The sequence below is a fragment of the Plecotus auritus genome (genome assembly GCF_963455305.1).
Source record: "Plecotus auritus genome assembly, chromosome: 5".
NCBI classification, from domain to species: Eukaryota; Metazoa; Chordata; class Mammalia; order Chiroptera; family Vespertilionidae; genus Plecotus; species Plecotus auritus.
Window position 1 is genome coordinate 12,037,214 of NC_137776.1, and position 13,047 is coordinate 12,050,260.

The following is a 13,047-nucleotide window of genomic DNA, read 5'->3' on the forward strand; positions in this document are numbered from 1 at the left end:
TGTGAGGGGCTGAGAGGGGCTGAGAGGGCCGGACGGGGCTGCGCGCATCGGGCCTCTAGTGTCCCAGTAAGAATCCTGGTATTTGATAGCCGGCACCTCTAATCTGGTATTTTCATTGTAATGTGTAGTAACTGAGTCCTTGGGATTATAAGTGACTATTGACAGCCAGACACGATAGCAGAGTTAGAGTAAGAACCCAGATGCTCTCTCTTTTCTAGTCTCATTATTTTCTAGAAACTCCACTTTGGCTTTAGCGATAGGTTTTCCCAAAATAGTCAGCACAGTCTCAGCAAATAACTATTTTCTGGATCTCAAACAGATTAGGCTGTGATCACTTGTCTTATTTCTGAGGTAATCTCTTCCCCTCTGGCTTTCCTGACACTTCAGGTGTGGAGGTGGACATCACGTTTGTTGCCTCACTTGTTGCCGGGAGCCCGCACTCGGCTTGTCTAGGCAGCTGACGTAGCAGCTGACTGTTTAAAGGTGCCACGCTACCGGGAACTGGAGCCAGGGTACAGTAAACTACTAAGAGGGTTTGCATCCTATGGTAACTAGTTTTCAGAACATTATTAGCTAACATGTGTAGGTTCAGCAACAGAATTGTTTTGATGAGTGTCATTGTGGATTAGATTGATAGACTAGGTTATCTTTGATTAATGATTGCTTTTCTCTCCTAGTCGGCAGATAAGCAGCGAGCCCTAGAAGAAACCAAAGCCTACACCACCCAGTCCTTAGCAAGTGTCGCCTATCTGATCAATACCTTGGCCAACAATGTCCTGCAGATGCTGGATATCCAGGCATCCCAGCTGCGGAGGATGGAGTCGTCAATCAATCATATTTCCCAAGTGAGACCATGCTATTTTTCTATGTTGTTATGAGGAACACTTAATAAACACAGGCAATCTGTGATGTTGGCAATCTTTATTATGTGAGTTAACTCACATGTATGATTTGGAAAATACAAACTCAGTATTCAAAATCAGTATTTTTTTATTCTATTTTTAAAAAAAATTTCACCTGAGGACATGCTTTTATTGATTTTAGAGAGAGAGGGAGAGGGAGAGAGAAATAGAAACATCGATGTGAGAGTGAAACATTGATCGGTTGCCTCCCACACGAGGTTCCCCTACTGTGGATTGAACCTGCAGTTTGGGTGTGTACCCCGAACCCACAACCTTTCAGTGTAAGGGACAACTTTCCAACCAGCTGAGCCACACTATCTTTTTGTGGAGTGATTCTACTCTGTGATTTCGTTAGGGAAGTAAATTTTAATGGTCCATTAAAACTCAGTTGTCATGTAAAATTATCAGCCTTCAAGTGAAAATTTGTCTATTTCTTCTATCTTTTACCAAATCACACATTTTATCTTTGAAAAATATAAATGTGATAGCTGCTTGTAGGATTTTTGTTTACCAGGATGGTACCATACCTTAACAGAAAGAGTAAGTGACCTTATAAAATTACCTTTATATAGAACTTTAAAAAAATTAGAGGGATATCTTATTTAATATTATTTAAACTTAAATCTGAATTTTCCACTATACGTGTTTTCTTTACATCCTATATAAACTTCTGTAGACTTTAAATAATTTATTGTGTGTTGTATTTCTGTGTCTCTTAAACTAAAATCAAACAAAAAAAAATCCAGCAACAACAATAATTTTGGTGGCTTTTAATGAATGAGAGATAACATTTATTCTGAAAAGACCTAGTGGAAATAGTCAATGGCATTTAAAAGAAATGTTTTTATTGATTTTAGAGAGAGAGGAAGGGTGAAGGATGAAGAGATAGAAACATCAATGAGAGAGAAACGTCGATTGGTTGCCTCTAGCACACACCCACTGGGGATCGAGCCTGCAATCCGGGCATGTGCCCTGACTGGGAATCAAACTGGTGACCTCTTGGTTCATGGGTCAATGCTCAACCAGAGCCACACTGGCTGGGCAGTCAGTGGCATTTTAAATTATCTTACCTAATAATAGACAAACATGTAAATTGACCGTACCTCCGCTCTGCCCACAGCCAATTAGAGTGAGTATGCAAATTAGAAGGCCAAAGATGGCGGCCGCCCAGCTGCTCCAGGCGCGGAATGGCCAGGTGGGCCAGGATGCCTGCTATGAGAGGGAGGGCGGGGGGGTGAAGGGATCTACAGGACCAGAGTGCCGCAGCGAAGACTAAGGTGGCAGACTGGCCAGAGCGAAGGCCTGGGTCCCGGGTGCCGGAGGAAAACGGGTGCTGGAAGCCAAGGGAAGGAAGGCCTATTGCACGAATCTCTTCATGCAGCGGGCCTCTAGTTAAGTATATGATTAAGTGATTTTCTATAGAAGAAGGGATGTTGATTAATAATCTGATATAGAATTTCTAAGTTATACTTGAGAGACTTAAAGTTTCGGCATGTTTGCAGTCTTAACAAAGGACCCAAAAAAGAAAGTAAGAAGAAAGTGCAAATGCAGAAGATAGATTAATATATTAGAGTTTCTAAAAAAGAGGGACAACTTTTTATAGTTTGTAGGAGTAGGAGAGATTGTGTAGGTAGATGGTGACATTAAGCAAATGAGGGTGAAGTATAATAATCTATTTTCTGATTAGAATTCTATAGTTCTTTGGTAGAGAAGAGGAGCAGCCTTAAAGAGGAAGGTGAATAAGTCTACTCTAGGTTTTAATTATGTATATGAAGTCATTCAATGAGAACATTTTCTTTTTTGAGAATCACATAAATTTATATTTAATTTATGTGGTCTAATTAATACTATCTTTTAAAGTTATTCTAATGGAATAAGTAAAACATAGGTGAGATGAATGGATAGAGATGAGAGGGTCACAAGTAACAGGGGCCTCAGTCAGAGCTGTCAAGCATATGTTGAACTGTCCTCATTTGGACTTGAGTGTGTGGAGGGCAATACCTAATACCTGCAGGAGTGTGGGATCTGCAGTTGTATAGCAGCTGTTAAATTTATACAAAATATGTTGGATGAAGGTTTGAGTAGGAAAAGTGGTCAGATGGAGGCTATATCTGTGAAATAAGAGTAAATTTTTAAAAAATTATATATTTTTAAGCATTTTTCTTAAGGATTAAAATTTTTTTTCAATTATGTTTAATGTACAGGTAGAGTTCTTTGGTTTATCATTGATTGATTGATTGACTGATTTTAGAGAGAGAAGAAGGAAGGGAGGGGGAGAGAGACAGACAGACTTATCAATTTGTTGTTCAGCTGTTCCACTTATTTAGGCATTCATTGGTTGATTTCTTGTATGTGCCCTAATGGGGAATCGAACCCACAACCTTGGTGTATGGGGTCAATGCTCTAACCAACTGAACTACCTGGCCAGGGCTAGAGTTCTTTCTTTTAAAAGTTAATTGAACATCAAAACTATTTGATGCTCTTTAGACTAAAAGATTATTCTGTAGTTTAAGAGAAAATGTTTTCTGTTTACAAAGCAAATTCTCAGTAAATATTCAAGGATTGGTAAACTTTCTATAAAGAGCCAGATATTTTAGGCTTTTTGGGCCACATATGGTCTCAGTCTCATATTGTTCTTTGTATATGTATGTTTTTAAACAACTATTTAAAATGTAAAAGCCATTCTTAGCTTGTGGGCCATATAAAAGCAGGCTCGGGCCAGATTTGGCATGCAGGCTGTAGTTTGCAAGCCCTTACTCTAAAGTACTATCCCCCCCCCCCCCCCGCAAATGTTTGGTATTTAAAATTTATTATTATTATGCTTTATTAAAAATATTATGTTTTTAGAGGGAACCAGATGTTCTTAAGATATCTTGAGACCAGATTTTTTTTTTTTGCAATTTGGGCAAAAATACTAGATTTGGAGAATTTGGAAAGCAGATTGAAGAGGCAAGGAAGTGGAGCTGCAGTCAGGTCAGAGAGAAAGATCACACGATGTTTGGAATGGTAGTAGGTGTCAAGAGTTATATAAGGGTTGTCTGGTAGATTGGTTCAGGACCAGCCGATATCATATATCTGAGCTATTTGATTTCTTTCCTCATCAATATCTTTTTTCTGTCTCCTGGGTAAGAACCTTATCATTTTTCAGTCTCCTAGTGCTCTAGCTCTTTTCTCCATTTTAGTGGAAATGAACACTGAGTAGGATTGGGAGGGGGAAGGTAGGGGATCTAGGTTTCACCTTGGTTCTTTGGCTGACTTGTGTGACATTTGGTTTCTTTGAACTTTACTTTTCTTACATGTAAAATGATAGGACTGATTAGATTATTCCTGAGCCATCTTCCATCTTGAATTCTTTATTCTTCTGAGATTCCCCAAAATGATACTGATTTGTAGTTGCTTTTTTCTCTTTTTATTTTGTTGGTTCTGCTATTTGTCTCAGTCTGTGCCCCAAGTCACTCTGAATTTGAACCTAAGGATTAGAATTCCATTGACTCTATTAACTATGTATCAGGAAGAAATACTTTAAAAACAACAACAAAGTAATAACCCATTCTCTAAATGTCAAACATTTTAAAATGCAAGACAGAATTATGAATATTTAGTATTATACACCTTATTTTTTACTAAGTGGACAATATAGTATTAAATAGTGTACTAATGCATACCACACTCTCTATATCCATAAGGAAGTACAGGCATACCTTGTTTTATTGCACTTTATTGCTTTTTTTTTTTATTAAATCCCGCATCAAGGAAGTCTATGTGTGCCATTTTCCCAACAGGCTTAGGTGGTGATTAGTATTTTTTTCAACAATAAAGTATTTTTTAACTAAGATATATAATTGTTTGTAGACATGATGCTGTGCACATGTAGCAGACTGCAGTATAGTGTAAACATAACTTTCATATGCACTGGGAAACCAAAACATTCATGTGACTCATTTTATTGCGATACTCGCTTTCTGTGGTGGTCTGGAACTGGACCTGTAATATTTCTGAGGTGTGTTTGTATTAGGATAGGTTCTTGATGCGGTTTACCTTAGGTATTTTAAGGATGATAAATTTTTAAGAAATTCCATCTCGTTCTTGCTGTTATCTCAGATCTTTAGAAGCATATTTTTAAAAAGCTAACTAAAATTTTAATCTTCAAACTGAGATTAGGATTTAAATTAACATTAAATATTTTCACGAAAATATAGTTATCAGAACAAACATGTAATTTTATTGAATACTTGTACAAGTACATATAGCTGCTTTTAAGTCAGTGTAGCATTATGTATAAGAATGAATGCTGTTTACCGTGTACATTTCTGGTAAGTTTATAAGAAAGGTTTATAGAACATTATTCAAACTAAAATTCTTATAAACTAAAATTCTTTTAAGCCATTCCCATCTCTTCTCTCAACTACTAAAAACAGCTGGTACTGTCTGCTTTAGTTCCTTGTGACTTAAAAAATCACGAGAGATCAAAAGGCAATGTAAATGAAAAGGTAGTGTTTCTCCAATCCAAGAGCTAAAAATTATTGGGCCCGGTGTTCAAGTAGTTAGCAGAAAGCAAGTAAAGGAGATAGAAAATAATGGTATAAAATAATAGAAGAATGGAGGTAACCTGAAGAGTTAGCTACTAACAGAGAGTGGAAAATCTAAACCCTAAGAAACTCACCATGTAAGATAATATTTTCTTTAAAAAATTCTCTCTCGTTTAAAAATTCCCAAATTAAGGAAATCCCACTAAAGTAGGAAAGTAGGACTTATACAGTTCCTAATTAATATCATATGTGTAGTTTACATCATTTTATAAAAAATGAATAACTGAAATTACCCAGTTCAGTTTGTTGGTAACCAATTTGTTTTAGGAAAGGTGAATAATTTAAACCATGTTTGTAATTTGAATAATTAAAGGCTTAGTTGAAATGTTAACTTGCTAATGAAGAAACAGACATTTAAAATATTTTTATTTTATTTATTAATATTTTATTTATTTATTTATTTTGAGAGAGAGAGAGAGAGAGAGAGTGAGAGGGAGGGAAAGGGGTTGGCAAACTTTTTCTGTAAAGGCCCAGCTAACATTTTACACACTTTGCAAGCCATAAGGTCTCTGTTAGAAATGGTCACCTATGCCATTGTAGTGTGAAAGTACTTAAGCAAGTAGAATGGCTGGATTCCAATAAAATTTTATTTATGGAAACTGAAATTTGAATTTCACATAATTTTCATACGTCACAACATTATTTTTTCAACCATTAAAAATGTAAACACCATTCTTAGCTTTTGGATTGTAGAAAGCAGATGGTGGGTGGTATTTGGTCTGTTAATCATGGTCTGTCAAACCTTGCTTTAGCCTAAAACTGGAGAAAGTCAGTATTGGTGCAAAGAGGAGCAAATTTAACAGTTGTGATTAAAAATATGAATAACGATGTTAAATTTCTAAACATTTATATTTGATTTCTCTGGATATTAGAGCTATACATTTTTTTTTGGTTGTACTTAATATTTTGCAGACTGTTGATATTCATAAAGAAAAAGTTGCAAGAAGAGAAATTGGTATTTTGACTACCAATAAAAACACTTCAAGGACACACAAGATTATCGCTCCAGCCAATCTTGAAAGACCAGTTCGTTATATTAGAAAACCTATTGATTATACAATTCTAGATGATATTGGACATGGAGTAAAGGTAAGTATAATTTTTGTCAAGCTTTTTAAAACAATAGCCCATGATGGAACTAACTCCAGAAAATTAAGGTTTTATCTTTCCTTTTCTAGGGAACCAAGTCTTAGCCCAGTTGTGTTTCTGAAGAGTCCTTACTGCTATAAACTCTTTTAACTTCCTTGCTTCTTTTTAGTGCTGTGTTCGCAAGTTTTAAATAATTATCTTTGAATGAATTGCATTTGCTTAATGAGTTAATGATAATACCGAATGTATATGATAAATAAATGTGGTGTAATCTTTCTAACCTTTTAATGATTTAATATGACTGATTAAAATCATTCATTATGTTATTAAGTATCTTAAAATTTTTCCCTTAAAAATTTATCAGCAAACTTTGGGCATTCGTTTTCAGAAAGAACATAAGTCAACAAAAATGCACTTTGATTTTTCTACAATAATTTTATCTTAACATTCTGGGTGAGAATAATTTAGATAAAAGTAATATGTGAATTAATATTTCCACTGCTTTTGCATATATGGTCTTTGTATTTTTTTGGCTATCTTCTAAAATTCATTTGAGTGTCTGCTATGTATATAAAGTACCATGATCAAAACTTGAGAGGTATATAATTTTTATTTAAATTGGTATTTGTACTTAAAGTATTCAGAGTTTTAACTAAGCATTAAGTTATTTAAAGTTTGCATCTCATCAATGATTTTAAAGACAGTAACTTATGAAATGTGACTCGAATAAATACATATACTTATGTGAAACTGTATAGTTTATGCTGTTGATTTATGACTATAAGCAAATTTAAATTAAAAAATACTCTATGCTAGTATGGCTAATATGTGCATGAAAATGTACAATGTAAATTTAAAAAAATATTTTTCTTCCTCAGAATTTTGATAATCACTATTTGATATTTAATTTTATAATTAACAGCTACATATATTTGGATTACTATATTAATTAGAACATGTTAATATAGGATGTGTAATTGGATAATTAATAACTGAAATTTATTTCAGCCTGGGAAAACCTTTTGAGATTTATTCAAGACTAGCAACTGCTAATAGAAAATTTTAGGGTACTGCCAGAATCTAATGACAAAAAGGCACTTGGAATATAAAATGATTTGTGCTTGCTCACTTATATAATAAAACGGTGATTCTCCACTTCAGTGCTCATTTAATTCTCAAGTAAAATGTTACTGTTTTAGGACTGTGCAGTCCCTTTCAATTGTTTGGACTTTTAGTTTTTAGGGTCACTAATTTGAAGAAATTTTTAATGAAGTTAAGGTTTTGAATAAAACAGTGTCATATAATTTCATCAAAAAACTCTTGTTCATGACACATTCTGCTTTAACCACTCTTTCTATGATCTACTGAAACATTATTTTTTAATGCTGAATGCTTAACTTGTTTTTTCTTTGTTTTCCCCTTTCTCTTTACATCCTGAAGTTCCAACTAACCTTTCAATGCTTTTTTTCCTTACCTCTTTTATTTGCTCCATTTATGCATTAAGTGGTTGCTTAGATTTAAGGTAAGAGATTCCAGGGCTGGATTTCCATTCTTTGTTCTTATGTAGAACATTACATATGGGGAGTGAAGAGATATTTGGCAGTTGGCCTTTTAAAACCAAATAATTCCTGTTTTATTTTTTATTTTTGTCATGCAACTTTGTGGTGTCTTCATGTTCCATGAGGGCAGTTATTTTTGTATGTTCATTGCCCTATCTTGTGTGCCTAGACTAGTGCCTGACTCTTCATTAGGTGCTTAGTAAATATTAATTCAATAAATGGTTAATACATTCTGTGAAACTGAAATGTAAGTTATCCTATCATAAAATGTTACTATGGAATAAAAGTAGCTGGATTATGTAAATGTAGAAATTTTGATAAGAGTTGGAGAGCCAACTAATGTGCTTTGTTTAACCCTCCCCCTGTGTAATAGCCTTTTTATTCTATAAATGGTGTGCTGTATTATATACCTTGTGGCCGTTATATCATTATCTCTTGACTCTTAATGTAAAGAAATTGAAAAGTAGAAAATATTCAGTGTTACAGGGTGTTTTTTTTTTAAGTTGCAGTATCGTGTATTTTGCAAAAAACAAAATTAGTCTTTTTCTTCAAATTGCTATGTAAAAGATATGCTTCATATAAAATCACTTTGAGTTTTCAAGCTGAGGATTAATTATATGCAAAACATCAAAAGTGCATGACACTGTTTAACAAAATACAAGTTAAGAATTAGAGAAATATTTTCTTTGGTTATTTGTTTTAGTAATATTTTAATATTTTGGAGGCTTAATGGTAAAAGACACTCTAGTTTATTCAAGAACCCTATCAAATAGTATGTTACTAAAATTATTTCACCAAATTGAGCTTGCATTTTTTTCCTTAGGTGAATTTTATAATTTCTTTTCAAATACATATTCTTTCTAATACCTAGTTGTTTGCCATGTCTGTATGTAGAAAGTGATAGCAAGAAGACAAGATCACTGAGATCTGAATTATTAACTAGCTACTAACCATGTGGCCAAGAAATTTCAATGGACTGTGGTGGGGAGATGTGACTAGAGGAGCCGAGGCAAATGCACTTCTTGTGCTGTTGATGGGCTCTGGCTCCATGCTCAGTCTTGGTGAATGAGGCTTGTGGGATTGTGAGCAGATTTCCTTCGCATGAAACAGGTAGAACCAGACCCAAAATAGTGTGTGGCTACCTTGGCTCTTTCTCTCTAAAGTCTGTGTTCAAATTTTGGCTATTGATATGTTAATCTCCAAAATAAATGAAATACAGAGATCAACTGAAGGAAAAACACAGAAATGGACAATATGGAGCAATTCTTTTCCTTTAAAGTTTAGACCAGCTTGCCTAAGCTACTATCCCATGCTCATCTCCTCCAAACCTACTATGATTTCTTCTTTACCTTTCCGGATTCAGGATCTTCATGTGGAAGATAGGGCAAAATGAGTGGGAAATGAGAGACTCCTTGAAAGAAAGATCTAATATGGAAACATCACAGTTGGATAAGATTCCTTAACATTTTGCACCAGATAGCTCCTCTCTCCAGGACAGTGTAGGTGTTTCTCCTATACCTGAGTGGAGTTGACAGGGTGAGAAGAGTCCCCTGAGTTTACTCTAGGAGCTAGAGTGCACCAATGCTGTCTTTTCTTTCTTCCTATTCCTCTTTGAATATGTCTGTCTTCTGTATAAACTTATGGCACATTAACAATTACCAAAACAAAGTAGAGTGAAAAATAAATTCAGCATATAGCAAATCATTTCTCTTTTTATGGAGGAAAAAAAGATTAGTGGTTTTGGAAGGGTGATTAATGAAATAATAGAACATATTAAGGTAGAAAATAGAATTAAAGGAAAAAAGGTTAAAGTTATAAGGGACTACAAATAACTAACTAGTCCCATAGTTTTCTAACTGAGCTTCTTGGTGACCTGTGGATTTTATCAGGTGCCAGGGAAGTCTCCTGATGTTTGGAGGGTTGTCTACTGTTTTGATTTCTCCTCAGCTCTTCATCTGTTTTGCTCTCATTGCTGTCAGATTTGATGCCTTTGGGACAGACTCTAAACAAAGTTTGTACTTTGGGATCAGACATGGGAATTGACTCAAAAGAGACTTCCATGCTTAAAATTTGAATTTTTAACTTTTTATGCCTCATATTCTGGTGGGTTTTTTTAAATTTATTTTTATTGTTGAGGTTATTACAGATATCCAACATTTTTCCCACCTACATCCAGCTCCTGCCCTACCTCAGGCCTTCACCACAGTATGGTCTATATCCATGGCTATATGGAGGTATATATATAAATATAAATATAAATATAAATATAAATATAAATATAAATATAAATATAAATATATATATATTTTAATCTCTCCCTGCCTCAACCCTGAGATCTGTTGGTCTGTTCTATGCTTCCATGTCTCTGGACCTATTTGTTGGTTTATTTTGTTTATTAGATTCCATGTATAAATGAGATCATGTGAAACTTGTCTTTCTCTGACTGCCTTGTTTCACTTAGTATAAAAATCTCCAGGTCCATCCATGATGACTCAAAGGGTAAGAGATCCTTTTTTATAGCTGCATAGTATTTCATTGTGTAAATGTACCACAGCTGTTTTATCCACTCAGCTGTTGATGGGTACGTGGGTTGTTTCCAGATCTTAATTATCGTAAATAACACTGCTGTGAACAGGGAGGTGCATATATTCTTTCTGATTGGTGTTTCTGGATTCTTTGGGTAGATTCCTAGAAGTGGGATTGCTGGGTCAAAGGGGAGTTCCATATTTAATTTTTTAAGGAAACGCCATACTGTTTTCTGTAATGGCTACACCAGTCTGCATTTCCACCAGCAGTGCACTAGGGTTCCCTTTCACCGTATCCTTGCCAGCACTTGTTTGTTGATATATTGATGGTAGCCATTCTGGCAGGTGTGAGGTGTTATCTCCTTGTCATTTTAGTTTGTGTGATTAGTAATGTTGAGCATTTTTTCATGTCTCTTGGCCATCTGTATGTCCTCTTTGGAGAAGTGTCTATTCAAGTTGTTTGCCCATTTTGGATTGTTTCTTTCTTTTGTTGAGTTGTATGTGTTCTTTACATATTTTGGAAATGAAACCCTTATTGGATTATCATTGGCAAATGTTTTCCTATACAGTGGATTTCTTTTTCATTTTGTGGATGGTTTCTTTCGCTATGGAGAAACTTTATTTTGATATAATCCCATTTGCTTATTTTTTCCTTTGTTTCTTTTGCCCTAGGTCTAGGACATGTATCAGCGAAAATTCTGCTACATGAAATGTCTGAGGTTTTACTGCCTATGTTTTCTTCTAGGATTTGTATAGTTTTGTGACTTACATTTAAGTAATCCATTTTGAGTTTAAGTTGGTGGTTTAGTTTCATTATTTTGCATGTACCTGTCCAATTTTCCCAAAATCATTTGTTGAGAGACTGTTTTTATTACATTGTATGCTCTTGTCTCCTTTATCAAATTCTGGGATCTCTCTTCTGTTTCATTGTTCTATATGCCTGTTCTTGTGCCAGTACCAGGCTGTTTTGATTACAGTGGCTTTGTAATATAGTGGATAGCTGGTATTGTGATCCCTCCAACTGTGGTGTTCTTCCTCAAGATTACTGCGGCTATCAGGGTCTTCTGATAGTGTTTAAAGGTTCTTTTCATCTGTAATTTGGGTTAATTGTTTTTTCTTCAGTTGACTGAGGAACACAAGTTGTAGAGTTTAATTTATAAACCTTTGGAACACAAAATAGTGAAAAACTCTTTTTGTTTAATGTAAGGGTAGTACAGGATCAGTGAAGTATAAATTATAGATTTTTTTCAACATTCCATAGGGACTCTGATTTCTTAGTGATTTAAGTTACTCATCCAAACCTCATAATCCAAACAAATACAACAAACATGATGATTCTACGGATCATAAAATGTACCAAGTTTTATTCATAGAAATTTCCACCAGATTTTAATTTATATATTGTTTATTTTATATTTTGGGGGGTGGAGTAAAAGACCTAAAGAAGATACTGCAATTTAAATGAAAACACCTTACATACCAAAACCTTAAATCAGTGCTGGAAAGCTGATTTCATGTATTTTAACTCTTCCATGTATAGAATAAAATTTTCTTTTACTCTTTTTCTATCCCTGCTCCTTTTCCTTCCTTATAGCAAATTGCTGTAGTTTAGTATTTGGTTCACCTACTTCTCCTTCATCACTTAAAGTAACTTTGGGGTCTGTGTTGTTTAAGGTTGAGCTTAAAGGACTTTGGTTACTACTTTAAAAAAATCTTGTCATAAATTAAAATTTATAGTTTTAAAAGCTATTAGTTATTTGTCATGTTACTTCTAAAATTTTCCCCAAATGTGGATTGATTTAAAAAACAAACAAACTTCTGGCATTTTCATTTTAAGATATGATTAGTATACCCTCTGCTTATTGATGATGGGGAGAACAAGGATAAGTTAATCTTTATTTTATTCCTACTTGGTAACCAGTTTGTCTTGTGTTTATGGTATAAAAGCAACAACAAAAGAATTACTGATAAATGCTTCACTTCAAAAATGCTGACATTTCAAAGGTATCATTTGTCATTAAAGATTGTTTTATCATCACACACAACTTGTTCACTGGGCTATTCATTTGAAGAGTTTGCTTCTTATATTATTTCTTGCCTATTTACATGACAAGTAGTATTTTAGGATTTAAAAAAATTCCATTTAGTTTTGATAGCCTCAGTACTCTGTATACAATTATGATTTATTTTCTTAAAATTTATTTTTGAAATTACATACTTAAATGTAGTATTCTGATTCCAGTGGTGTAATGTCTTGAAGTTTCATTTTACACATATAATTTGAATACTATAGACATTATTATGAGAAAAGTTAAGATCCTTTTTTGAAGTGTGTAGCAATCCAAAATGTCAGGGGCTTGAGGTAGGGTCAGGCATGAGCCTA

General features: G+C 34.2%; 1 protein-coding gene across 37 annotated transcripts in view; it reads left to right on the forward strand.

The window, feature by feature from the left end:
- ABI2 (abl interactor 2) overlaps window positions 1-13,047 on the forward strand; it is a 68,173-nt gene that overhangs the window by 24,576 nt on the left and 30,550 nt on the right. For 20 of the 37 annotated variants that reach the window (XM_080669764.1, XM_080669745.1, XM_080669754.1 and 17 more), the window contains exons 2-3: window positions 678-845; window positions 6,404-6,580. In XM_080669764.1, coding sequence (XP_080525890.1) covers window positions 678-845; window positions 6,404-6,580 — 345 coding nt within the window. Of the gene's footprint in view, window positions 1-677; window positions 846-6,403; window positions 6,581-8,084; window positions 8,103-13,047 lie in introns of all 37 variants that reach the window. The other 17 variants (XM_080669760.1, XM_080669765.1, XM_080669766.1 and 14 more) reach the window with 1 other exon arrangement.